Source organism: Gigantopelta aegis, chromosome 4 (genome assembly GCF_016097555.1).
Source record: "Gigantopelta aegis isolate Gae_Host chromosome 4, Gae_host_genome, whole genome shotgun sequence".
Classification (NCBI taxonomy): Eukaryota; Metazoa; Mollusca; class Gastropoda; order Neomphalida; family Peltospiridae; genus Gigantopelta; species Gigantopelta aegis.
The window spans coordinates 102,075,651-102,101,868 of NC_054702.1; the positions used below are offsets into that span (position 1 = coordinate 102,075,651).

The 26,218-nt window shown below is 38.5% G+C and overlaps 1 protein-coding gene across 1 annotated transcript in view; it reads left to right on the forward strand.

Annotated features, from left to right (window-relative positions):
* The first annotated feature begins 21,180 nt into the window (after positions 1–21,180).
* LOC121372418 (pyrokinin-1 receptor-like) overlaps positions 21,181–26,218 on the forward strand; it is a 79,949-nt gene continuing 74,911 nt past the window's right edge. Inside the window, exon 1 of the mRNA XM_041498725.1 lies at positions 21,181–21,937. Within this exon, the coding sequence (XP_041354659.1) occupies positions 21,667–21,937 (271 nt within the window). The 5' untranslated portion in view covers positions 21,181–21,666. The remainder of the gene's footprint in view (positions 21,938–26,218) is intronic.

Sequence of the window (26,218 nt, forward strand, 5' to 3'; positions counted from 1 at the left end):
GAAGATGTTTGTGTTTTTTCGTTCGATCTTGACAAAGCTTTGTTGACAATCGTACTTTCTTATAATGTTTTGTAGTATTTCATAATATTTGATTTAAAGTGTCTCAATGTTTAATCTGTTTGAAAGATTGATTACGGTATGTATTAAATAAATGCATATACATGTATAGGCCTATGGTTTCGTACACGATAAATATAAAATATTCAACGGTAATCCTTTTTGATGACATATTTGACGATTGCTTCACTTGTACTCCAATCTCTCTCTCTCTCTCTCTCTCTCTCTCTCTCTCTCTCTCTCTCTCTCTCTCTCTCTCTCTCTCTCTCTCTCTCTCTCTCTCTCTCTCTCTCTCTCCTTGGTGCACAGAAGACGAATGGTATTTTTAACTTTTGTCTAAAATTATGAAAAATAAAAACAAACCGACCTGTAACGGCGTTGTCTGCTATAACGTCTTCAGTTTGGTTTGACGTAAGAAGAAAAGTAAAACTGTTTTGAAAATAACAAATAAATACTATTTTTGTGTGCTTTTAAAAATCAATCGGTTCAAATATAAATAACTTGTTGTATATTCTAAAAAAAAGGCGATGCTTTAAATGTTATCTTTACTACCAAACGATAAGACTATTATTTCTCTAATAGATATTTTAAAGAATTAACTGAAACATATTATAAATGCATTTAACTGACCTGTCTTGACTAGATCCACATGCATTGTATTTAACATCCCTGGAGTAGCAGCCAACCATTGTAGCAGATAAAGACATCACATGTAATTTAATGTTTTCTCGTACACATTAAATATGATAATAGACGTCAAATAGCTATATCGTATACTTGAATTTAAGCTAAATTCAGACAAATGTACGTAAGGCTACTTTGACGTCCATAATCGTATTGAAACGGCATCGTATTGTTGACGTAATAGTTAAGTTTTCGGCAACGTCCGCAATATACGGAAACTATCGAAGTGCAATTCAAAGTTTTGTTTGTGGGTTTTTTTAAGTTTCAATAACAAACGAAATTCTTAAAAGAAACCTGATGTGCTGACTCTTATACATAGGCTTACAATTCTATTTTTTGCATATTAATTAAGATAGGAATATGCGCGAAATTGTCAAAACTATGTATAAGCGTGTGCTAAGGGAAAAGTGCCACCTACCCCTTGAAGTTCGGAAAATGTATTGGACATCGCGATATAGTTTCGATTAACACCGAAGAGTAATATATAATTATGTAGCACCTTGATCTATGGTTAGGTATTGCATTTATATTATTTTAACTTTAGAAAGTAATGCCTGTGACCTCATATTACATTAAGCCTTCCACGATGATTAAAATATAGGCTACTAGACCTCCCGTTTCCACCCGTATTTTGTTGTCTACATAATACAATTTAAATATCAGGCTATTTTAGTTTAAAGTTACAGTCACCTCTCGCCGTATTCTGACACTCTTTACTAATACAAAATAGAAACACACATACAGTTTTAATAAACGTGCGTGTTAATTCGCTGTGAACGGTTACCATCCATTAATATATTAGTGTCACAGATAAATACGTCGGTTCCAAATGTAGCAGATAAACCAACCTCCATGAGGGAATTTCCCTATTACTTTGGGAGAACGATGAATTCTCAAACTGAAGGTCCTTGGTTCGAATCCCCCTAGGTTAACTTGTCTATTACATTCATGAAGTAGGAGTTTGTCACCACATTTGTATTGTTGTGCCACACAAACTATAGTAAAGTAGCAACCCGCATCTCGGTATTAAAATACAGAAGAAACATTTCCATTTGACATAACTAGCGGGTAAAGCCAAACAATCCCAAAGAATGGTGTGGGACGGTATGAAAATTACAATACAGACGAGACTGCAGTTTTAAAGCCTGTCAGGGGCGGGACGTAGCCCAGTGGTAAAGCGTTCGCTTAATGCGCGGTCGGTCTAGGATCGATCTCCGTCGGTGGACCCATTCTCGTTCCAGCCAGTGCTCCATAACTGGTGTTATAAAGGCCGTGGTATGTACTATCCTGTCTGTGGGATGGTGCATATAAAAGATCCCTTGCTGCCAATCGAAAAGGGTAGACCATGAAGTGGCGACACCGGGTTTCCTCTTTCAATATCTGTGTGATCCTTAACCATTTGTCTGACGCCATATAACCGTAAATAAAATGTGTTGAGTGGCGTCATTAAATAAAACATTTCCTTCCTTAAACCGCCTGCCAGGCGATACTTTAATACAGGATGGGATTTACTTTGAGTGTATGACTTTACAAGCACGAACCCCTGCGCGTGCTGTAACCTCACCGTGGTGCAGGGGTGTAACATTCTCTTCGAGAATGGCCAATACAGCACAAATTGAAAATTTGAGTAAAAGTCAGTATCTATCTGTGATATTTGCATTTTTGCACAGTTCTTTACACTGTTTTTATTTAAATCTTGAATTTTTATATTGATGTCGATCATCACCTTATTTGTTTGCATTACCATAGTTTGACACCCAATAGCCGATGTATTTTTCGTGCTGGGGTGTCGTTAAACATTCATTCATTCATTCATTACAAGCACGAACGTGCAATAACGACTTTACAGAACACCTTCACAAAGCTGGCTTCTCGTCTTTTGTGTGAATGTGATATCCACGAAGCCAAACCTGTGAATCATTGATCACAGTCCGTGATACTGATTACTGTTTTTTTTACACAGAACATGTCACACCTCGTGTACAAGACTGGGAATCAGTTGTTAAGAAATGATTACACGACAACGTTCAACACGTTTTGACGCCTCGTGATATTCTGATGGGTGTGAGTGAGAACTCTTTAGACGTGCCCCTATCCCACGAAGGTGTCAGGCACGCTTATCACGGGCTTAATCTCTGACATCGCTTCCGATGAAAGTAACAAAACCCAAACACGGTGTTCAGTCAACGTTAATTAATTGGTGTCAATAGCTATTGTAACTAAAATAGTTTTGTTTCTGAAGACTGAAGTTTAAATTCTAAGATGCCCTATGAAATTGTTCAGTTTGTGCCAACCTCCCCCGCCAACAATTAAAACAGTTTCGGTGGTGTCTGAATTCCCCCATCCCAACCTCGCAATTAATACAGTTTCAGTGGAGTCTGAATGAACCACTCGGAGCTCACAACACAGAGTGTCGAAGTTCGCGTGTTGCTGCATCCCCAGATGTCCGTCCCTGACTGGAGTGTGCGTCATCAAGTATTAGTATTCTTCATACCATAAGTCTACGATTGCTCATCTGTCGTTTAGATAGTATTTCCATGGTCAAATCCGAAATGTCTCGAACATTAAATAAAGCATTTAACAGTAAATACTGCTATTGGTGAAATGAGATATGGCAGGTCTTAGTGCCGTGATTGTGCTATAAATATCTTAGTAAAAAGTTAAAATGTGTTTTGTTTAACGACACCATCATCAGTTATCGGATGTCAAACATATGGCAATATCGAATTATAGTCTTAGAAAGGAAACCCGCTACATTTTTTCGATTAGTAGCAAGGGATCTTTTATATGCCACATCACACAGACATGAAAGAAATGAAAGAAAGAAATGATTTATTTAACGACGCATTCAACACATTTTATGTACGGTTATATGGCGTCAGACATAATATGGTTAAGGACCACACAGATTTTGAGAGGAAACCCGCTGCGCCACTACAAGGGCTACTCTTTCCGATTAGCAGCAAGGGATCTTTTATTTGCGCTTCCCACAGGCAGGATAGCACAAACCATGGCCTTTGTTGAACCAGTTATGGATCACTGGTCGGTGCAAGTGGTTTACACCTACCCATTGAGCCTTGCGGAGCACTCACTCAGGATTTGGAGTCGGTATTTGGATTAAAAATCCCATGCCTCGACTGGAAGCCGAACCCAGTACCTACCAGCCTGTAGACCGATGACCTAACCACGACGCCACCGAGGCCGGTCACAAAGACATGATGGCACATACGACGGCCTTTGAAATACCAGTCGCAGTACACCGGTTGGGACGAGAAATAGCTCAAAGGGTCACCGACGGGGATCCCAGATCGATTGCGCATCAAGCGAGCGCTTTACCACTGGGCTACGTCCTGCCCCTTATGTTAGTAAATTCACACAAATTGCTTGGCTTGACTTGAGAGTTTTTACATGCTCATATACCACGAAGGTTTCGAGCATGTCTATCCCGAGTCCCGTCTCTGGATGCCAGTGGCCTGACTCGGGGCAGAAAACTTTATAGCCGCACACCCTAGTTCCATCCAGCGAAAATAAATTATAATTTGGTTAATCTACAAACCTGTAACACACTTAGATCACGTTTTTATCAAATGGAGTGAAAAAGCAGGTTTTATATCGATAAATACCATCGGAATCCCCATGTCCCAATTGCTTGAAATAATTTTGAAAGTTAGTATTCTGATGTCACCGGTAGATGTCGCTCGAAGCACAACAATGCCTACGTCACGACAAATTTCACAGACTTGGGGTGCGTTCGTTTCACCTCTCCTGGACATGTTCCAATTGTTCTGTCCTGGTTGTATCCCCTCTCCAGATATCGTAAGACAAATTATTGGTTTTAAGGGTTTGTAACGTTTTGTATTGATACACTTACTTGTCTGAACTTTATTGTTACTGAAAATGTTCACGAACTGTGAAGAAAAATCTCACAAATGAACAACAACAAATCGGATGTTGATTGCGCGAACCGTGCACGAGAAAACAAACCGAACCAAAATGATAACGGTCACGTGATATACCAACGTCTTTGACATTGAAATGGAAACCAATTTTACCAATTAATTGCCCCATAGCCTAATCCGAAAAAAATGGGGGGAGATAACCCGCGCCCAGGAAGTGGACCGGTAGAATAGGCGGAAAACGGGGGGGGGGGGGGGGGGGGGGGGGAGCGGACAGACCTAACACTCCCTATGGCCAAATCGCCTACGCCTAAGCGTCTACCACCTATTTCCGGTCACAGGATCAAACCACCTCGGTGTATCCATTCAACCGAATGGATTTTCTCCTCGTTCTAACCAGTGCACCACAACTGGTTAAAGGCCGTGGTATGTGCTCTCCTGTCTGTGGAAAGTGCATATAAAAGACCCCATTCTGCATTCAGAAAATTGTATCGGCTTTCCTGACTACGTGTCAGAATTACCAAATGTTTGACATTCAATAACCGATGATTAATTAATGTGCTCTAGTAGTGTCGTTAAACAAAACAAACTTTAACTTTAATATTAGTGTGCTAGGTACTATAGGGCCTCAACTTGTGTGGGTCCACGGACGCTTCCTCTTTGTTTATACTTATTTTCGTGATTATAATCCATTAAGGTTCAAGCACACCGTTCTGGGCATACACCTCAGCTATCTGGGTTGTCTGTCGAGGACAGTAGGTTAGTAGTTAGCGGGTAGTTGTTAGTGGTTAATGAATTAGAAGTGGGTGTAGTGGCTTTACACTTATCCACTGATTCGTTAAACTCGCTCTGGGTTGGAGCCTGTAACTTGGTGCGAACCCAGTACCTACCAACCCATTAGAAGACGTTTGCTGGCGTGGCGGTCTATTTTTAGATTAAAAATCATTTATGACGCGCATCCGTCTAAATATAGACAGTTATCCAACTATCATATGATATTTACCTGTGCTGTACCGTACAATACTGCTGCACGTTGACACTTGGAGTTGAGTGTTTGTGTAACAGAGGCATTTTAATATGTACATAATGTTTTAATTTGTTTATTTCAGTTTACAATTAGTTTGTTTCTTATAATTATAGTTCACCTGACTCTTGCAGACACCTCACTATAGTTAGCGTCACGGCAATCGGCACCTACGTTTTTACAAATAACTCAAAAATAATTTTTTCTCTCCTATTTTTTAAATTTTTGAAATAATTTAATTTAAATTAAAAGAAAAAATAGTTCTTTTTTAAAATTTCCAAAATTTTATCCTTTTTAGCCTATATGTTGATCCAAACTAAAATAATCAAGAAAAAACACGATTTGTTTTTCAACGAAAGTTATAGTATAGTAGTATATCTTTATTCCCTTTCAATAAATAAAGAATTCATACAACGTATTAAAATTTGTCAATTTAAGAGGGCTGAGGGCATGTTGCATGAATTTCACACAAAATGTCAAATATCACGTTTTCGCCAAAATCTTCAAAACACAACCCACCTTAAATTGTTATTTTGAATGAGATACCTGTAAGATATGTTTACAACATAGTAATTTTAATTGAAGTTTGTGGTTGCTATGGCTATGAAAATGGCCGTGGAAAATTGCTCAAAAAAGGAAAATTGTCGATAAATGTGGTTTTTTCGCTCCTATTTTTTTAATTTTTGAAATAATTTTATTTAAATTCACAGAAAAATAAAATTGCTTTTATTTCCAAAACTGTTTTTCTTTTTCGCCTACGTCGATCCAAACTAAACTAATACAGGAAAAAGCCTATTCAAGATAGCTAGCTGTTTGTGGTATAGGCCCACGAAATGCACAGAACACACAACTCATTCACCCCTTGTAGCAGCAGCAATGGTACAGCCCACGCATGTCAGATGTTTACCGGACAAAAGACACACAAAAAACACCTTCGTGTCGTTTATAAGACAAAAATTACAAATATTAAACATTTAGCATAATCTGCAATTAATCCCAAAGTCATAAGAGCCCGAGAAATTGATACATTTGTTTACAAACTTTGACATTTTCACAAAGTTCGCAACAGCAGACATATGGAGTGCGCATGAGCTGAGAGTAAGATAGTTCGTAAACTTCACTTTTTTCCAAAATAAAAAATGACGGATTATAATCTGCACCAATCAAAAAAATATTTACACGGATAGCTCGGCAAGTATCTCAGGCATTAATTGGTTAGCGAATTGGGATGAAACCGCCTCCTGTCAAAATGCTTTACACGGGGAATCCCTTCGAGTCTCCGATTTTAGCAGGGAATCCTCAAGCTTTTCCATTAGGAATGAAATTTAAACGATTTAAAAACATGAAAAATTACGGTGGAAAAATCAATCAGAAAAATATAACAAAACTATTTTCAGGTAGAAAAATGGTTAAAGTTCCATATTCTGAGCGAACTGGCTCGCGATCGCCGTTTTATTAAAATAAAAATGGTGTTGACAGTGAAAAAGCCAATGCTAAAACATTACTTAACCATTGAATTTAATTAGGTCAGCGCTCAGTGAGCAAATTTCTTGTAATGATAGGTCCGATGGGTTATCTGCTATACGATCGAGGCCGCTTCCTGTATATGTCTAACAGAGAAGGTTGCATATAATATTCTTAAAATTAATGAATGACTTAATGAGTGAGCGAGTGAGTGCGTGCGTGAGTGAGTGAGTGAACGAACTAATGTAACGACACCCCAGCACTGCAGTATTTTAGATATATATGGTATCGTTAGTCGGGAATGTGATTTGGTTTGATGGAATGAAGCCCTTAGGATGTCAGATTGTTAAATATTGCTCACACGAGTATATATGAGACATAATTTTATCTGAAGCAGCACTAATCGCTTCTCACAAAAATAAAAACTCATAGAGGGATATCATTCTATTATCTCAAGCCTACGTGACTATTCCCTACTAGAAACTCCGATTTCGCGAGCAGAGGAGTTTCTAGCAAATAATATACGGTAATTAAACATCGACAAAGAGAACATTTTATAAAAGGATGTACAAACGCCTGTCAGATTATATTTTCACCGACAGGTTTTTTGTTGTTCGGGAGATGATGCATCCAACCGCAGTTACCAAGTGAATCGATTCATTTTATTTAACGGTTCACAAGCCAGGAGTAGCCTCGTTACTCGCTTAAATCCACCTTCATGGTTAACGGCCTGACTAAATATTCGGTCATTTTGTAATCAGGTTTTTTCTCAACAGATTTTAAATTGCAGGTGAATTAAGTTACCGACCAAATAACAGCTAGCAGGAACAATTTGACTTCAACAACTTGTTGTTGTGTACGATACATTAAACAAATGATGCATATTGTAAAGTAATGTGAGACCAAATATACATGTATACATTATAAAGAGGAGCAAAGGGAATTTTATTATCTGAATGACGGACTTAAGCCCCATGCCATTATTATTTTTATAGCAACGTAAGTGAAAAATACGACTGAATGCCTCTGCCTATAAACTGCGTTAAATGTGCTATTATATTGAGTAAACGTGGATTTTAAATATATCAGTCTTGTTAGTTGTGCTAAAATACACGTGAATAATACCATTAAGAAAGTATGCTATTGCCCTACAGTTCACGGTATACTGAAATCCATTAGAAATGCATCGCCCAAGTAATGCTGTATATTTCAGTGATCTGTTATAAACCAATTATTTCATTAATGGGGCGGGCGGGAATGAAAATCTAGGATTTATTTTATAATGGCCTAACTGATATAAGAATCTCTATAAATACCTCCAGTTTTTGAAGACTACGTATATTGGGAAGGGTTTCAGCGGTAAGCCCCTCTTCATCCCACATATATTCAATAGGCCCCATATCAAGATACAGATACAGTGATGGCCAGGGTAGCAACACGCCAGTCGATAGTCCGGGCTTCCTAACTAGGTAACAGTTTAGTGGTAAGAGATGTTCATCGCTGCCATCTAGGTTGATGTCTTTTTTCTTTGTGTTTTTATATTTTTATTTTATTTTATTTTATTTTTCTTTGTGTTTTTATATTTTTATTTTATTTTCTTTTATTTTTCTTTGTGTTTTTATATTTTTATTTTATTTTTTATTATTAATAGCAAGACACTTTTACGTGCACGGGTGAAACGTAGTTAAGTGGTAAACCGCTCGCCGATTGCGCGGTTGATCTAGGATCGATCCCGGTCGGTGGGCCCATTGGGTTATATCTAGTTTTAACAGGTGTAACAAAGGCTGTGGCATGTGCTATCCTGTGTGTGGGATGGTGCATATAAAAAAACATGTTTCTAATTAATCGAAATGATTAACCCATGGAGTGGCATCAGCGGATTTCCTATCTATTATCTATGTGGTCCTTAAGCATATATGTCCAACGCCATATAACCGTAATTAAAATGTGTTGAGTGTATCGTTAAATAGTTTAAACAATATTTTATTCCATTTACTGGTGGGATTGGCGAACAGGCTACAAGCCTATATTTGGATCTTTCCCTACATGTTGTTTACAAACAAACTGACAAGATGACAGACAAAGTACAATTAATAACTAACAATAATAAAACATAATAGTAGATGATTAACATAAACGTGAGCTACAGAAATGAAAGGTACGTACATAGAAATAATAATGTAACAGTGCTATTAAGTTTCAAAACGTTTAGTGCTTACAATAAAGTCATGAACGGATTTTAAAATGTCTATATTTTCCTGATTAGTTAAGTGAGATCGCCAAATAATAAAATATTATAGTTAACATGTTGATATTTCTGTAGATGGGTATTTCGATGCATCCTGAATCCTGATGCAATCACACAAGAAATGTTCAGTATCTTCCACAAGATGCCCACAAACACATTTTGGATTATCTAAGATATGACGCTTAAATTTATGACCATTTAGGTTACTGTTACCCATTGTAAGTCGAGAGTGAAGTATCTGCTGACGTCTTTCACCAAAATAAAAGTATGGTGGGATAGGTTCAGTTACATTACATTACATTAGTGATTTACAGTTTTTGCTGTTAGAAGACGTATTATTCCATAATTTAACTGACGAAGGAAAGAACGAATTTGCAAAGAGCGTTGTACGATAAAAGTAAGTATTCAAGTGATCTGCATTACGTAAAGAGTATGGATTTGTTTCACCAATAGGTCGTGGTAAATGAAGAGCTAAATAAGTAGGTAACAAGTTGTTTGACAGTTTAAACATGCATAATTTGTGTTGTTCACGCCTTTTTGAGAGTGGTGCGAAACCGGTTTCTTTATAAATTAGATCGTGTGAAGTTCCCCTAACAGAACCACAAATTGTTCTAAGAGCATATAACTGAATATTTTCAAGGTTTTGTGCTAACTGAAAGGAACAGTTATCCCAAATAATATCAGCATAATCAAATACTGAAAGAATAAATGACTTATATATTATTTCTAATGACTTTATAGAAAGACGATATTTAAAAGACCTGAGGCAGTTTATCATTTTACTTGTTTCCCCTGCGTGTGCTGTAACCTCACCGTGGTGCAGGGGTGTAACATTCTATTTGAGAATGGCCAATACAGCACAAAATTGAAGTTTTTAGTAAAATTCAGTATCCGTAAAATTCTGTGATATTTGTGTTTTTGCACAGTTCTTTACACTGTTTTTGTTTAAGTCTTGAATTTTTATATTGATGTTGATCATCACTTTATTTATTTGCATTACCATAGTTTGACACCCAATAGCCGATGTATTGTTCGTGCTGGGGTGTCGTTAAACATTCATTCATTCATTTTCCTTGTTTTATCAATAAGACTGTGATAATGGCAGTCTCCTGATCGTTGAAATGTGAGGCTCATATGCTTATGAGATTCAACTTCCGATATCTGTACGTTATCTAAAAGTAGGGGTGGATTATTTGTAGCAGAACATTTGCGACTAAATATGATAGTTTTAGTTTTTTCTGAACTAAATTTAACCAACCACGTTTTGGCCCAAGTATTAATTAGCTCAAGATATGTGTTAAAAATATTTGCACAGGCCTCTGGGTTTTCGAGATATAAAGAGAGGTATCGTCAGCAAAAAGTCGTATGTTGGATGTAATTCCATATACAGTATTATTGATATAAATCAAGAACAAGATTGGACCAAACACAGAACCCCGAGGGACACCAGAAGGAATTTCTTTTGCACTCGAAGACTGGCCATGCATTACTAGACACTGTTTACGAGTGTGTCGTTAAATGAAAAACTTCTTCCTTCCTACCTTCCTTCCTTTCTTTGTTCGTTCCTTTCCTTCCTTCCTTCTTTCCTTCCTTCCTTTGTTTCTTTGTTTTCTATTAAGTGCACCTTTCTACAGAAATAATAGCACATGCCAGTAGTGTTACCAACCAACAGGCGTATTACTGAACCATGTGCCCTCGACTCAGATTAATATTATCCCTGTTGGAATTTGAGTAAAAACCTTTGAGATGAACTTTGCGAGGTAATTTGTGAAAATCTACGGGCGAGGTTTAGCGTAAAGCCTCCTAATGAAAACATTATGAGTCTGTGATCTTTGATACCCGAGGCCGTGCAGCTTCGTTTGCCCACAAATTAAGCTACTTTTTCACTTATGTGCATGTTCTTCTTTAGAGTTTTCTGTTGGCTACATGTTTATCGTTTATAACACTGACTTGTTATTATAGCAGATAACACATCTTTGTTGGTACTCCCAAACATGCTATAAAGGACACCTTATCAATACGTTTACCTCACAACCTCCTATCTGTAACACAAATGCACTTGAGGGCAGCGTTCAATACACATCATTCGTCGCAAACGCTTGCTAACAAATTACTGGTTCCTGTCAGCATTTAAACGAAAACAAATCCCACCCCCTCCCCCTCCAAAAAAACCCACGAAAAAACCCCCAGAAAATCCCCAAACAAAACAAAACCCCCACAACCCCCCCCCCCCCAAAAAAAAAAAGACCAACAAAAAAAAAGAAGAAGAAAAAAGAGAACAAACAACAACAATAACATCAGCAACAACAACAAAACCTCATAACACTAATATAAAAAAAAGAGCTAGCGATCGGTTTGTAAAGAAACGGTAGCTTTTATCATTTAAACGCGGGGCAGGTGTATCCTGTTTGTGTATTTATACCTACTTCTAATATAAATGCCCTACTCTCTCAGTACCAGGGGTAACTCTGTTCATTCAGTCACCTGGTCCTGCGTACCGAGATACGACGACGTAGTGGCAACACTACCCCCTTAATGAGTTGATATAACTCACCCTAGACGAGAGTTCATACTAATATGCGAACCTAGTACCCATAAGTGTACGATACAGTGGGGAAGAGGGGGGGGGGGAGGGGGATGGGTAACTGCTTTCCTAGTACTGGAGCAAATCATCAAATTCGGGCAAAAACGATATTCGGACAAAATCAGCTGGTCTCAAACCCTTTCACCATGTATTTCCATCACTCTACCCACACTATTAGTTGTAAGCCAGGTAAACACGCGTAGTGATTCGTTTGCAACCCTATATGGCTGTTTGGCAGTATAATGATAATATAAATAAATGCTATTAGTCAGATAAGGACATTTTTGTTTAATTCAGACAAAATTCAACCTGCTTCCTGCCCCTCCCCTCCACCGACAAAAATGGGGATCCCGTACGCCTATGCCAGTATCTACCTGCCTTAATCCCGGTTGCTTATAACTACTATCACCACGGTTGTGTTAGTCAAGACTTAGTGTGATTTTATACACACCGATAATAAGCATTGACATCAAATTTACTAGTACCAAGCAACTATATGTTTGCGTTTACAGTTAAAATACTTTTATTACTAAAATAAATAATTCTAATTGTGCTTGCAGGTGCGTACTCATTTTGCCATGCAATAGATAAAGAAATATATAAAAGACTAACATCGGTTGTATTAGAAATCTTAACGTAGGTATGCTCGTAAAAAAGAAAAAGAAAATGATTGTTTTAGTTCTGAACTTTTTAATTTGTTTGTGTACAAAAGTTTGTTTTGTTTATGGACACCACTAGAGCACGTTGATTTATTAATCATCGGCTGTTGGATATTGAATATTTGGAAATTCTGACATATAGTCTTATTAAAGAGGAAACCCACTGCAATTTTCAATTAGTAGCAAGGGATCTTTCCAATGCACCATCTCACAGACAGGACAGCACATACCATGGCCTTTGATATACCACTTGTAGTACATTGGTATACGAGAAATAGCCCAAATGGGCCCACCGACGAGGATCGATCGTAGATCGACCGCGCATTAAGCAAGCGCTATACCACTGGGCTACGTCTCGCCCTCGTGTTTATGTACGTGCACAAAAGAAATAATTGGGTACCTAACAATCATTATTGCAGGGTGGTATTTAGTACAAAATAATCAGACTCGTCTCGAACAAAATTGTGAAGAAAGGAAGGAAATGTTTTATTTAACGACGCACTCAACACATTTTATTTACGGTTATATGGCGTCGGACATATGGTTAAGGACCACACAGATAACGAGAGAGGAAACCCGGTGTCGCCACTTCATGGGTTACTCTTTTCGATTAACAGCAAGGGTTCTTTTATATGCACCATCCCACAGCCAGGATAACACATACCACGACCTTCGATATACCAGTCGTGGTGCACTGGCTGGAGCGAGAAATAGCCCAATGGGCCCATCGACGGGGATCGTCCCAGACCGACCGCGCATCAGGCGAGCGCTTTACCACTGGGCTACGTCCCGCCCCACAAAATTGGGAGGGAACTGTTATTGCAAGCGGGTCATATCATATATATCCAATTAAATGGCCTGTGCAAACCAGTATGTGTAAAATAGTATTCAGTAATATACCAGTGTCTTGTTTTCCTTCCGCTGGAGTACACAAACGTACACTGCAGACGAATAGCATGTTGTATCTAAGACTACCGTTTGTGTGGTTAAGTTATCTTTTTTCCAACCCAGTAAAACTAAAATGAAGAACAGATGCTGGCCTGGTTTGCAGGTATTTATCGGCTTTTTAATCTCGGAGCTTCACGCCTAATAAAGGTGGATTTAGATGATGGAATTCAGAACGCTAAAGTAGATACATCATAAAAATAGCGTAATGAGACAGACGTGTTTAAACTGCTGTAATTACATCTGTCAATATGGACAAGACGGGGGTAATCTTTGTGGTAGAAACAGCTTTCCATTAGTGGTTTTAGTTTTTTTACGAACACCCGATATCGTCACTATTTTGACAGTGATTCATGAGAGCACGTCATCTCAGTGTCTGTATATATATATATCTAATGAGCTCTGCTGCAGGTTTAGAATGGTCAAACTAATCTTACGGTGACAGTCATTCTGTAGGACGTATCATCCTGGGAAGTGGAAGTCCTCCTATACAAATACGTGTATATCTATCTACTGAGCTCTGTTGCAGGTTTAGAATGGTCAAACTAATCTTACGGTGACAGTCATTCTGTAGGACGTATCATCCTGGGAAGTGGAAGTCCTCCTATACAAATACGTGTATATCTATCTACTGAGCTCTGCTGCAGGTTTAGAATGGTCAAACTAATCTTACGGTGACAGTCATTCTGTAGGACGTATCATCCTGGGAAGTGGAAGTCCTCCTATACAAATACGTGTATATCTATCTACTGAGCTCTGTTGCAGGTTTAGAATGGTCAAACTAATCTTACGGTGACAGTCATTCTGTAGGACGTATCATCCTGGGAAGTGGAAGTCCTCCTATACAAATACGTGTATATCTATCTACTGAGCTCTGCTGCAGGTTTAGAATGGTCAAACTAATCTTACGGTGACAGTCATTCTGTAGGACGTATCATCCTGGGAAGTGGAAGTCCTCCTATACAAATACGTGTATATCTATCTACTGAGCTCTGTTGCAGGTTTAGAATGGTCAAACTAATCTTACGGTGACAGTCATTCTGTAGGACGTATCATCCTGGGAAGTGGAAGTCCTCCTATACAAATACGTGTATATCTATCTACTGAGCTCTGCTGCAGGTTTAGAATGGTCAAACTAATCTTACGGTGACAGTCATTCTGTAGGACGTATCATCCTGGGAAGTGGAAGTCCTCCTATACAAATACGTGTATACGTGTCCTAATGACGAGCACCTGATAATGGATCATCCTTTCGACTCTGCCTTGTGCAGAGATACGATATTAATATAGGAATACGGTTTTGTCGTTCAAATTCATAGGAATATTCGCGGCGTTGTCAACACGTCTCTGCCTTGTGCAATTACGAGTATCACCAACAAATGATTTGTCAATCAGATTATAAAGATATGTCGTAAATAGATACAGAATCGCCCCAGTTTTCTAACTGCCGGTATGAGTTTGGAATAGATAGAGAATCGCCCCAGTTTGCTAACTGCCGGTATGAGTCTGGAATAGATAGAGAATCGCCCCAGTTTGCTAACTGCCGGTATGAGTCTGGAATAGATAGAGAATCGCCACAGTTTGCTAACTGCCGGTATGAGTCTGGAATAAAATACGCTCCTTAGACTCTGACTTAGACAGAGATACGAAATGACAATCATATCAATGGTTTTGCTATTAAGAACACCTAACCTACAGTGTACTATAAAATGCCTATAATATCCCATAGACTCAGTATTTTACTGAATACGATTTTAAATTCGATAACAATTTTATAGTTCCATCGATTGAAGGACGAACTATCTTACTTTTTTGGACTTTTTTTGTATTACAGAATTGCGCATTTGACTATCACCGCGGGGCACACAATTTGAGCGCTGAGGCGTTCGCCTGGCTCCCCGCTGTGACCAATTGTCAGCGTCTGTAAATATTACCATCATACTCTGTGAGCTAGCGACACGTCGTACGTCATTCCACGTCCCGCAACACAAGAATTATTGACTTAGACATGTCTTTATTGCATAGATCAATAGACCCGCATGCCTCGGTATGGAATATAATAATTCTTTGTCGTAGTTTGGTTCCAGCGTCTTATAATCATGTTTTATTCGTGAATCCTGCGAGAAAGCCATAAAAAGCTTGCATCATGAAACACGCTAGGATTATCCCTTCTGTTTCCTGTTCTTATGGTGGTTTCTTTATTTTGGTTCTTTACTCAACACGGAGATTAATATCTCTGCTATAAAGTACGTAATAGCATAGTCATCTCCATGAAGCATGTAAACTGTGAGATTTCAGGGACGTACCTGGCGTAAAATAACTGGTGAGGCACTAAAAACTAACATTTGGGGCACAATAGAGGGTCCATCCTGGTTGATAAAATGGCAAATATTTTTTTCTTGTTTTTTGTTGTTGTTTTATTTTGTTTTTTTGTGGTGTTTTGGAGTGTGTGTAGTTCTTTTACGTTTGTAGTTGTGTTTTTTTTAGTAGACTTCCCCCAAAACCCCTCTTCCATCTCTAGTTTATTTCTAAGTAGCGCTCACTTAATGTTTGGAAATTACAATAAGGGTTACAATAGAATGTTTGCCATACGTGGGCTTGTTGGTATTTCCCCCCACACTATCAGTACCCCATGCAAGGAAGGAAGGAAGGAAGGAAATGTTTTATTTAACGACGTATTCAACACATTTTATTTACGGATATTTGGCGTCGGACATATGGTTACGGACAACACAGATATTGAGAGAGAAACCCGCTGTCGCCAAATCATGGGCTACTCTTTTCGATTAGCAGCAAGGAATCTTTTATATGCACCATTCCACAGACAGGGTAGTACATACCAGGCCTTTGTTATACCAGTCGTGGTGCACTGGAACGAACGAGAAATAGTCCAATGGGCCCACCGACGGGTATCGATCCTAGACCGACCGTGCATCAAACGAGCGCTTTACCACTGGGCTACGTCCCGCCCTCCCATGAAAGGCATACCAAAGGCCGTGGTATGTATTGTCCATTCCAGTACAGTTAGTTTCTGTGGCGGGAGCTGGTTTTCTCCCTCACTCTCTTGGGCGGGAGCTGGTTTTCTCCCTCACTCTCTGGGGCGGGAGCTGGTTTTCTCCCTCACTCTCTGGGGCGGGAGCTGGTTTTCTCCCTCACTCTCTGTGGCGGGAGCTGGTTTTCTCCCTCACTCTCTGGGGCGGGAGCTGGTTTTCTCCCTCACTCTCTGTGGCGGGAGCTGGTTTTCTCCCTCACTCTCTGTGGCGGGAGCTGGTTTTCTCCCTCACTCTCTGTGGCAGGATATGGTTTTCTCCCTCACTCTCTGGGGTGGGAGCTGGTTATCTCCCTCACTCTCTGGGGCGTGAGCTGGTCGGTAGAGCGCTCGCCTGAGGCGCTTTGGTCGAAGGATGAAACCACCTTAGTGCAACAACTCTTTGATTGGGTCTTTTCTGCCACATTCAGTGTCCCATTAGTCTATGACCGATATATCAAAGGTTGCGGTATGTGCTTTCATGTCTGTCGGAAAGTTCATATGAAAGATCCCTTGCTGTTAATACAAAAAATGGAGTGGGTTTCTTCTGAAAACTACATGTCAGAATGACCAAATGTCTGACAATCAATAGCCGATCATTAATAAATCTATGTTCTCTAGTGGTGTCATCGTTAATCAAAACAAACTTTAACTCTCATAGTTTGGGACAAATGTCGAAAAACCAAATAACAGTACTTCAAAATATGCCGAAATGTTGTTGAACAATATTCGTTTCCTCCAACCGTCATTCTGCTCCTCATGAATAAGTGTAAGTTGAAATGCAACCTTTTGTGTGGAACCTCTTTATAGCAGAATATCTAGAAGAAAAAATAAATAACAAAAGAAGCAGTATTTAATTATATTCAATAAAAAATATTCCGTGGCAAAATAGTCTTTCTCCAAACAAGACTTGTGGATGGCAATCCCAGATTTCATATTAATTCCCATTTGATGTAAACCAATGCCACTCAGGAATAATCCTGCCAGCTGCGTGATTAAATATTTTCTTTACTGCGTCCAGGTCTAAATTAGAAACTCTTGTAACAAAATGCGCACTTCTTACCTTGCAAAAGAACATTATATGTTATCAAAGAAAGATGAAAGGGTATACAGTGTATTTACCATGGAAACAATATTATGCTGTATAAAAAGCGTAGAACCGTTTAGTTTGTTTTTTGAATTATTAATGCGAAAAAATGTGGCACTAGTTTACAGCAGCTGCTAATGGGAATTAATGCGCAATGTTTGTTAATTCTGCCTTGGAAAGTAAATAACCATGTACTCATAATTTAAAAAAAAAATCTCATGTACATTAATATATATGTTTAGGCGGCTTACATTTGTTTGTTGTTTTATGTATTTATTTTCATAAGAAAGATAATGGATTCTTCTGGTATATTAAGACGTATAGGGTACTAAATAGGAGATTTACCTTTTAAAACACAGTCTTAACAGAGATGCATTATTAGGTTTTAAAGTAGTAATTAAAATTTATCATTGTAATCTTTAATTTTGTTACTTATTTCTTTGATGACACGCAAGCTATTAGTTCGGTTACCTGACAAAAGTGAGACATATTAATTCGTTTTAGTATTGTAATATAAATTGAGTTACTTTATGGTTTAGCAGGTCTGTGAAAAGTTAATTGAAATATAAAAAAATGTAGAGCTTGGAAAATATTTCATCGTTTGGCACTTAATTACAAAATAGAAAATAAGTAAATAGAAAAAAGAAGAAGAAGTAAAAACAAAAACCCGACAAACAACAAAGAAAAAACCCCAACACTCCAACCCATTAATCATTCTTTTTAAGGCTTTCAACGAATTGCAATATGTTGTTGTTTATCAAACTTGTTGTTAAAAGCTTTCTGTAATAACTAAAGTCTTTTGAAATACTCGTAATGTATTTTTTGTATTTCTTTGTGCATTAAGCCCCAGCATATCGGCGAATCTGTTGAGAAGTACGCTTCATTAGCGTTCACGAAGATTACAGACCGGGCAGGAAGTGTCAGGGCGAAGCTTCACTGCCAAGTCTTAAAGGACACCATTGCTACTCTGCTGGTGTGCTCTCCTCCTTCTGTGAGAAGCAGGAATTCGCGCCACTTTAAAAGAAACCTGTTTTCGTTTTCATCTCAATTTACCGGAACTAGATTTCTATGAAGCGAGGCAGGATGATCGCTTCCTACACCAAAACCTGTGATCTAGAGGCAGCTACATGCACACGTATCCGAATGGTTCTGTGTTTGACGCGAGCATCGATATGATCTATCCAGCTTTGCGCTCTTGAACCTTATTCATCCACTGACAAGAGCAGACGTTCGACCTAATGCCTGACATACACTGAATTATCTGTTGTTATTGTATATCCTACTGTTATCGATATAGTATTTCAAATAAACAAGGCTTGTGTTCATATAATTGTAAAATCCTGTATCAAGTTTTGTTTTAGCAGTCTCCAGACTTAAACAATGTATGTCGGGCTTAATGAAGCGATGGTCACGCAATGCGGTTTAAATTTGAAAGGTACTGATTTCGTATCCCGCTCATACAAGATGAACTTATATGCTAGTCATACAATTTCAACCTATATCAACTGACATAAAGATAAAACAATCGATGCAGTGTCCATCCTCCCGCACCATCAATTTATGGCCGTTACAGGACCTGCCCCAAAGCTAAATAAAAAAGTTATTGTTTAGGTCTTGGAATCTGATAAAAGCAATAATGCATCATGTGCATTGGCATTCTGTCGGTGGAAAGCATTGTGGAGATATAACACACGCGGCCACCTAGCAGATCAATGGACCAGTGTGGCCGAGTCTGCCACAAGCATGGCACGGACACAATTAATCATAAACAACATGAAACCGACAGTCCCCTAATGTCAACCACGGGCTGTTACACACGACAGTCTACTATACGCAACTTCAGATAGATAACAGATAAATATGACTCACCGAAATAATAATGATATGTATGAACAGAGTTATCACCTTTATCTTTTATTCTAATATTCAAAATAAAATTATACACACGTGTGGGTTTTTTTTTTTTTTGAAATGATAATCCGAGATTAACAATATACCAGGAATATATATTATTTCGTTTATAAACGTCATCTATACAACTGAGTAAAATAATATATGGTTTAATTTGTATAAAGACATCTACGCCGCAAATTATTTCGCATATGATAATGTTTTGAACAGCTCTAATAACAAAACTATCACTGGTAGTATCGATTTCAGGACTGGCTGAAAACGGAAGAAGGAAGGATAGGGTGTCCATAAAAACATCCCACCAAAGCAATATGTGTACGAGCTACTCTCGATCCACTAATATCAAAACCTATATTAGCTCGGCCATTTACCTTTCGACCGACCGTTCAAAATTGCGCCAAATTCCCTCAATCAAAATTGCGCACCCTTTTCTCTTTGGCATTTAACTGCTCCATTAAAATTCCATCGCACCACCACCACCCCCACCGGCCTGCTACCGATTTAATCGGGCTACTGGTGCTCCCTCCTCTCCCCTCCCCACACCTTTCCTGTCATGGACGTGCGCTACAACAGCTTGTTCTGAATGTGCACGTAAAGCCCTATGACCTGACCTGACCTCAGTATGTATTAAAATAATAACCAAAAATTAAATATTACGTTAATTCGTTTATAGTCATTGACCAAATGTGACTTTGCCACTAGTAGTATATGTAGTGAGAGTTGTACCTACCCCAAAATAAAACTAAATACGGGCCAGTAAAAAACACAAAAACAAACAAAACACAAAAAAACAACAACGACAAACAACAAATACCCTACGGCCGAAAACCCCCCCAAAAAACCAGTTTGTTTGTTTTACTTAACGACACCATTAGAGCACATTAATTTATTAATCATCGGCTATTGGACGTCTAGTCTTAGAGAGGAAACCCGCTACATTTTTTCATTAGTACCAAAATATCTTTTATATGCACAATCCCACAGGCAGGATAGCGCATACCACGGCCTTTGATATACCAATCGTGGTGCATTGTCTGGAACGAGAAATAGCCCAATTTACCCACCGACAAGGATTGATCCAAGAACGACCGCGCATTAAGCGAACGCTTTAATACAGGGCTACGTCCCGCCCCTAAGAAAAGAAGACGAAGCAATAAGAAAACCAAATTAAAAACCCTCCCCCCCCCCCCCCCCCCCCCCCCCCCCCAACGAAGATACAGTGATAGATCGACTTCTCCAGCTAGATAAAGAGGGTACCATTACACTGAACCTTAATTGGATGTAAGCACGTTAAACCATTTCCTACCTGGCTACCTACTGAAAGGAGTCTGTTTCGTATTTATCTCTATTCACTCCCATTTCGCCTACTACCACAATTGCCCCTGCCAACCCCACCCCACCCCTTCCGCCGCTAGGCACGACCCTCGTGTAACCTGGTTCATAAAGCTATGTACACACGGTATTGGTCAGTGTACATTCATCACGCGGGAAAGACTGTGTTGATCAATTTATCTTCATTTACAAGTGTAGGCTGCAATAAACCGTGGTATGTACAAAGTTGAGGGAGAGAGAAAAACAAGCGACGCCCGATAACGAAAGTCGCTCGAGTTGAAGAGACTGGCCGAAACTATTGGACTGAGGCGAACTACGTCACGAGTTGTGCCATCCTTGCTTGGTGCATAGGCTGTCTGCGATGAATCAACGCGAGCTTTCGTCTCTTGTGTGTATTTACCGTGAGGCGGAATGGGTTCCAAGTTAAAGGATCCGTAGCTCTTTGCATGTTAGATACTTTCTTGAAAACACTCTCTCAAAATATGAAATTCTCTGTGTCGAGATAAATCAGAGTTGTTCGCTTGTAGTCGTGTTTGGAATTTTCTTTAAAACTTTTAAAATCTTACTGGAAGTTTTACCTAAATATTTTTAACTTCTGCAGGATATTTTGCAAATCAAATTACCGCTTTCTGAGAATTAAAATAAAACCCAAATCATGACGAGAATGTTCGTTAAAACTATAATTCGAGATGGGAATCCTAAAACAGTTTAATTAAGTGTCAATGATAATTGTTTCGTGTGTTCAGAATGTCAGAGGAAATATTGAATATTTCTTCAATTGGAAATGTGTCTTCAAATTTCTCTCTGCCGGAGTATATTCTGACGAAACTTGGTCCGAAGCGGCTGGACCTGGCGACGAATGTGCTACTGAGCATCATCTATGGTCTCATATTCGTGTCTGGGACGTTTGGCAACGTCTGCACGTGCATTGTTATCGTGAAAAACAACTACATGCAGACGACAACTAACTACTATCTGTTCAGCCTTGCCGTGTCGGATCTCATGCTCATTTTGTTTGGTAAGTGGGATTTATCATATGTTAAGTATTTTGTCCATACTGTCTAATACTCTCCTATTCACTAACCCATTCCCACCTATCAGTGATTATTGTAATTATATATGTCTAAATATAGAAGAAGAAGTTTTAAATCGACTTATAAAAATGGTATTCTTAATGATATGAACACTGCCAGTCTTCTGTGTCTGACATATAATATATTCTTACGTTGAAATCAGTTTCGGTAGTGTTAATTTCAGTGAAGGTTTTTGCAAGAACTAGGTCATCACCATAGAGCAACCAATCAGAATTGTCAACTCAATGTCCAATATATGTCGGGCACCGATAGGATAACACCCCAAATCACATCCATCGTTATGTTATGTAAGAAAACGTAGAATGTGTTGCTCTGTCATTATTTTAAAGGATGGTGTTTCACGAGTTCACGATATCAATCCTTGGACATATTTTGTCGTGGTATACTTCCTAATCCCGAGTATTACTCAAGGTTAAGAGAAAAATCCCTAATTTGTTCTGTTTTGTAAAACATGTTACACGAATATTAAGAAACAACTCAATATGTCTTTCTTAACTATCTAAATGTAGGTCCTTCAAATGTCGCATTTTCAATTGTGTGGCACCTATATATTCATTCATTCATTCATTCATCCATCCATTCATTCATTCATTCATTCATTCATTCATTCATCCTTCAGTACAGTTGACCCCCATCCCCATCCGCACGCACATATTCGCGCAAGCACAACAATAATCCATTATGGAAGACATTCACTTGCGATCGTGATGCAACAAAATGTTTGCAAAATAAAATAAAATGTCAGAGGGTGTATCATTAAGATTTTATCATTTAAGATATATATATTAAATGATAAAATCTTAATGATACATCCTCTGACAATGTATGGTAGAAGATTTTGGAATATATTAACAGACATGCTATAATTTCTAATCTATATGCAAATATGTCGTTTCTGTCGTGACCTCTATCTATGACCTTGAGTTCTGCGAGGGTTTTTTTTTGTAGTATAATAGTTGTAAAAATGGGAAAACGAGAGTCCCCTTGGGCCTTATTTTGTGATATGTTGGTCACATTAATGGAATTGTGTTGTTTTAAACTAGAAGATGGTGATCTTGATATTGTTATTATAAAAGCATGTGATTATTTACAGAACGTTATATTAAGTTATAACTCCACCGAGACCGGTTTTCCCAGCGTACCACTTTTCATCTGGACGTGCACTGTCCTTTATAATGAATCAGTGATTCCCAAGAAAACAGTATTCTCATTAGATATTTCGGTCAGTTGATTGGTTTTGTCCCAGAAACCCCATCCCAGTTTGATCTGCGTGTAATTCGTAACTTTCCGTGACTGTGGTCAAAATAATAAACCACACAAATAGAGGTTTTATCTGTGGTGGGTACGACCGGTAATTGTCATACAAATAGTTTAGCATTTTTGGAAATAATAGAAAGATGAGACCTTTCCAGTTAATACCTACATTCTATACACAACGGTTTTCGATTATGAGTTCATCTGGTCGGCGATTATCAAATAAGCATCATTTCTCATCTTGTGTTTTGTGCAGTCGTGTGTATAGGCTGTCGTTTTGCATATTTTCCTCACTTGATGATAACAAACTGCTGTCAATAAATTGACATGTTTTTAAATATGCATTGACGTGAAGCGATATGTTTCTTTAAGGTGTCTTTTCACCATACAACTTGTAGTAACGATCTGTGGAATTTGATTTTACTGATCAAAATTGACCCCCCCCCCCCCCCCTTCCCGTGACAAGAGAAAATAGTTGTATCAAGTTTGCTCAAAACTAATTGTGCGTTTAACTTTAGCATACAAAATCTAGTGTCTTAGAAAATATAACTTGTGCTAATAATTTCCAGTCAAAATCGATCAGAAATGTAGACACCAGTTAGAAAAATAATTAATGTCTATTTAACACACCCCAGCACATGATGGGTGTAAGTAAAACTCACCAGATACACCTAGGGCGCTCGATCCTACAACCCATCGCATCTCAGGCGAGTGCCCTACCGCTGAGACCTTCTCTTTTCTTACAATACATCTCGTTCATAGGCTATGTCAATTTTCTACAAATCATTAATATAAGTCGCGTCGTGGGAACGCACCCTTATCAATCAAGCCTTCACAAGAGCGTGTGCGTGTGCATGCGTGAAATACAGTAATTTGCGCGAAGTAGAACGTCCGAATCACTCCATCGTATTGTGACCCAGGCGTAGACTGTTGCTCAAAATAAACTTAAGTGAAGTTAGTTCATTCCGTGGCAAGTCATCCGCGTCGAGTGGGTCAGCTTCATACGTGAAGCCATTTTCATACTATTTCTAGGAGGGCAGTGGTGGCAACATTCTCATAAATCCTAAATTAAAACTTTGCGATCCGGTGTACATTATTCTTCGTCCAAGTCATAATTTGTAGCTGGCAGGAATACAGATTATTAATTATATTCAAAATGAACTCTGAACTTTCTCCAAAGTTAAAGTGACAGACCCTAGTTTTTAAAAACTAAGGCATATTTTTCGCTATTAAAGTCGTTTAGATTATCAATTTCCGGATATCCGAAATGTTTCTGGTCATCCTGGTGTTTTTAATATAAAAAAAGCATTCTTCTTATTTTTAAAACGCACATGCGTCTGAAAAGTGACAGTTTTGGAGTAGAGTTTTAGTCTATTTTAATGGTATTTCACCGTTCCAACGTCACAGACTCTTGTTTCACTCTGTTGTAACTTCATCCAACTGTGTTACAGGTTTGTGGATTAACTAAACTTAGTGTTCATTTGTGTCACGGGAATTCTATAATACCCGTAACTGAATAAAACACGATTGTCCAAATATCTCTCCTAACTGTATATCTATTAGATCTCTCTGTAACAGGCAGTTCAAAACCGCTTTGGCTCGTCTAAGTATGATCAGAGATACGATCTTATATAAAGTATATATTATTATAGCACGTTTAGTTCACTAGAAAACACAACAAAAACACAATACACTTTGGAATCTGTATTAATCTACGCTGACAAATGTACTGCCGCAGTAGTTAATTAATAACAACAATAATAACAACCCAGAACTGATCACTTAATTAGTTAATCTCTAGGTGTCTAGTTTACACAATATGCTAATCACTTCACCGTGACACAACACCCACACGTGTGATAATTGAGAAACGCTTCTAGGGGAACTTAATTAATAAAGGAATTACAACACTATTACTAAAAGGTTAAATTTTAATTAACCCTAACTACTCATTCAGTAACCTTGTAACACAGAATTAATACTGGTACCTATCACAATAAAGACAATAACCTACAGTTTACCTAGGTCTTCTAGGATGACTGGCTAAGCTTTATATTGCCAAATACTCGTATAATGTTAGAACAAAAAGTCTACGATTTACTTCGTCAGATGACCGAAGACACTGTCTAAAGAATATTGGTATAATACAGTATTAAAATATTTAAAGTCACATCAATCACATCAAGGTTATACACAGAGCAGAAAATATATATTTACCAAAGTCCCGTCTGAACTAATATAGATCGTTCAGTGGACGACGTCCGTGATCCCCTGGAGCCTTCCTAGTTCTCCTCGATATATCTAAAATACTAGCTATTTATTATAAAATCAGAATATCGCCTGGGGGTACAAGGCGGTTCTCCCCCTATCAAGTGATATATCCCCAACTCCCAGAGACGCATTTTTCTCTTTGATCGCCAGACTTACTGACGCCTTGGTCGCCAAAATTACGGTCGTCGAAACCGCACTCGCAGAGGTATTACGTAACTACTCGCCACATGGCCTCCACACCTGCTCTGGGTCTGTATTAGAAAAGCTCGATGACCGTCGCGCAAAAGTATTACGCTCGATGACCGTCGCGCAAAAGTATTACGTAACAAGTTGCCCACCTGGCTAAGTGCAATTTGGAACTGCACACGACCTTCTAAAACAATTAATATCGCCACAGGCGAAAACAAAAATTAAGAGCAAGTACCGTCACAATTTGTACGGGTTTAAACTAGGGTATATCCCTTTAATGTGTGGGTCTAACAGGTTGAAAGTGTTTGAGCCATTTTCTGTTTGTTTGTCGAGTATAGTATATATTCTAACTGAACGATTGGTTCCACAGTATTTCGGGAATGTTTATTTTCTGTTGGAGGTCTGTGAACGTTACATTGTTTGTTTTTTCCTCACTGTCTGTAGAATTCTCTTTTATTAGCACTGGCACTGACGTGATATTTCGAGGCAAC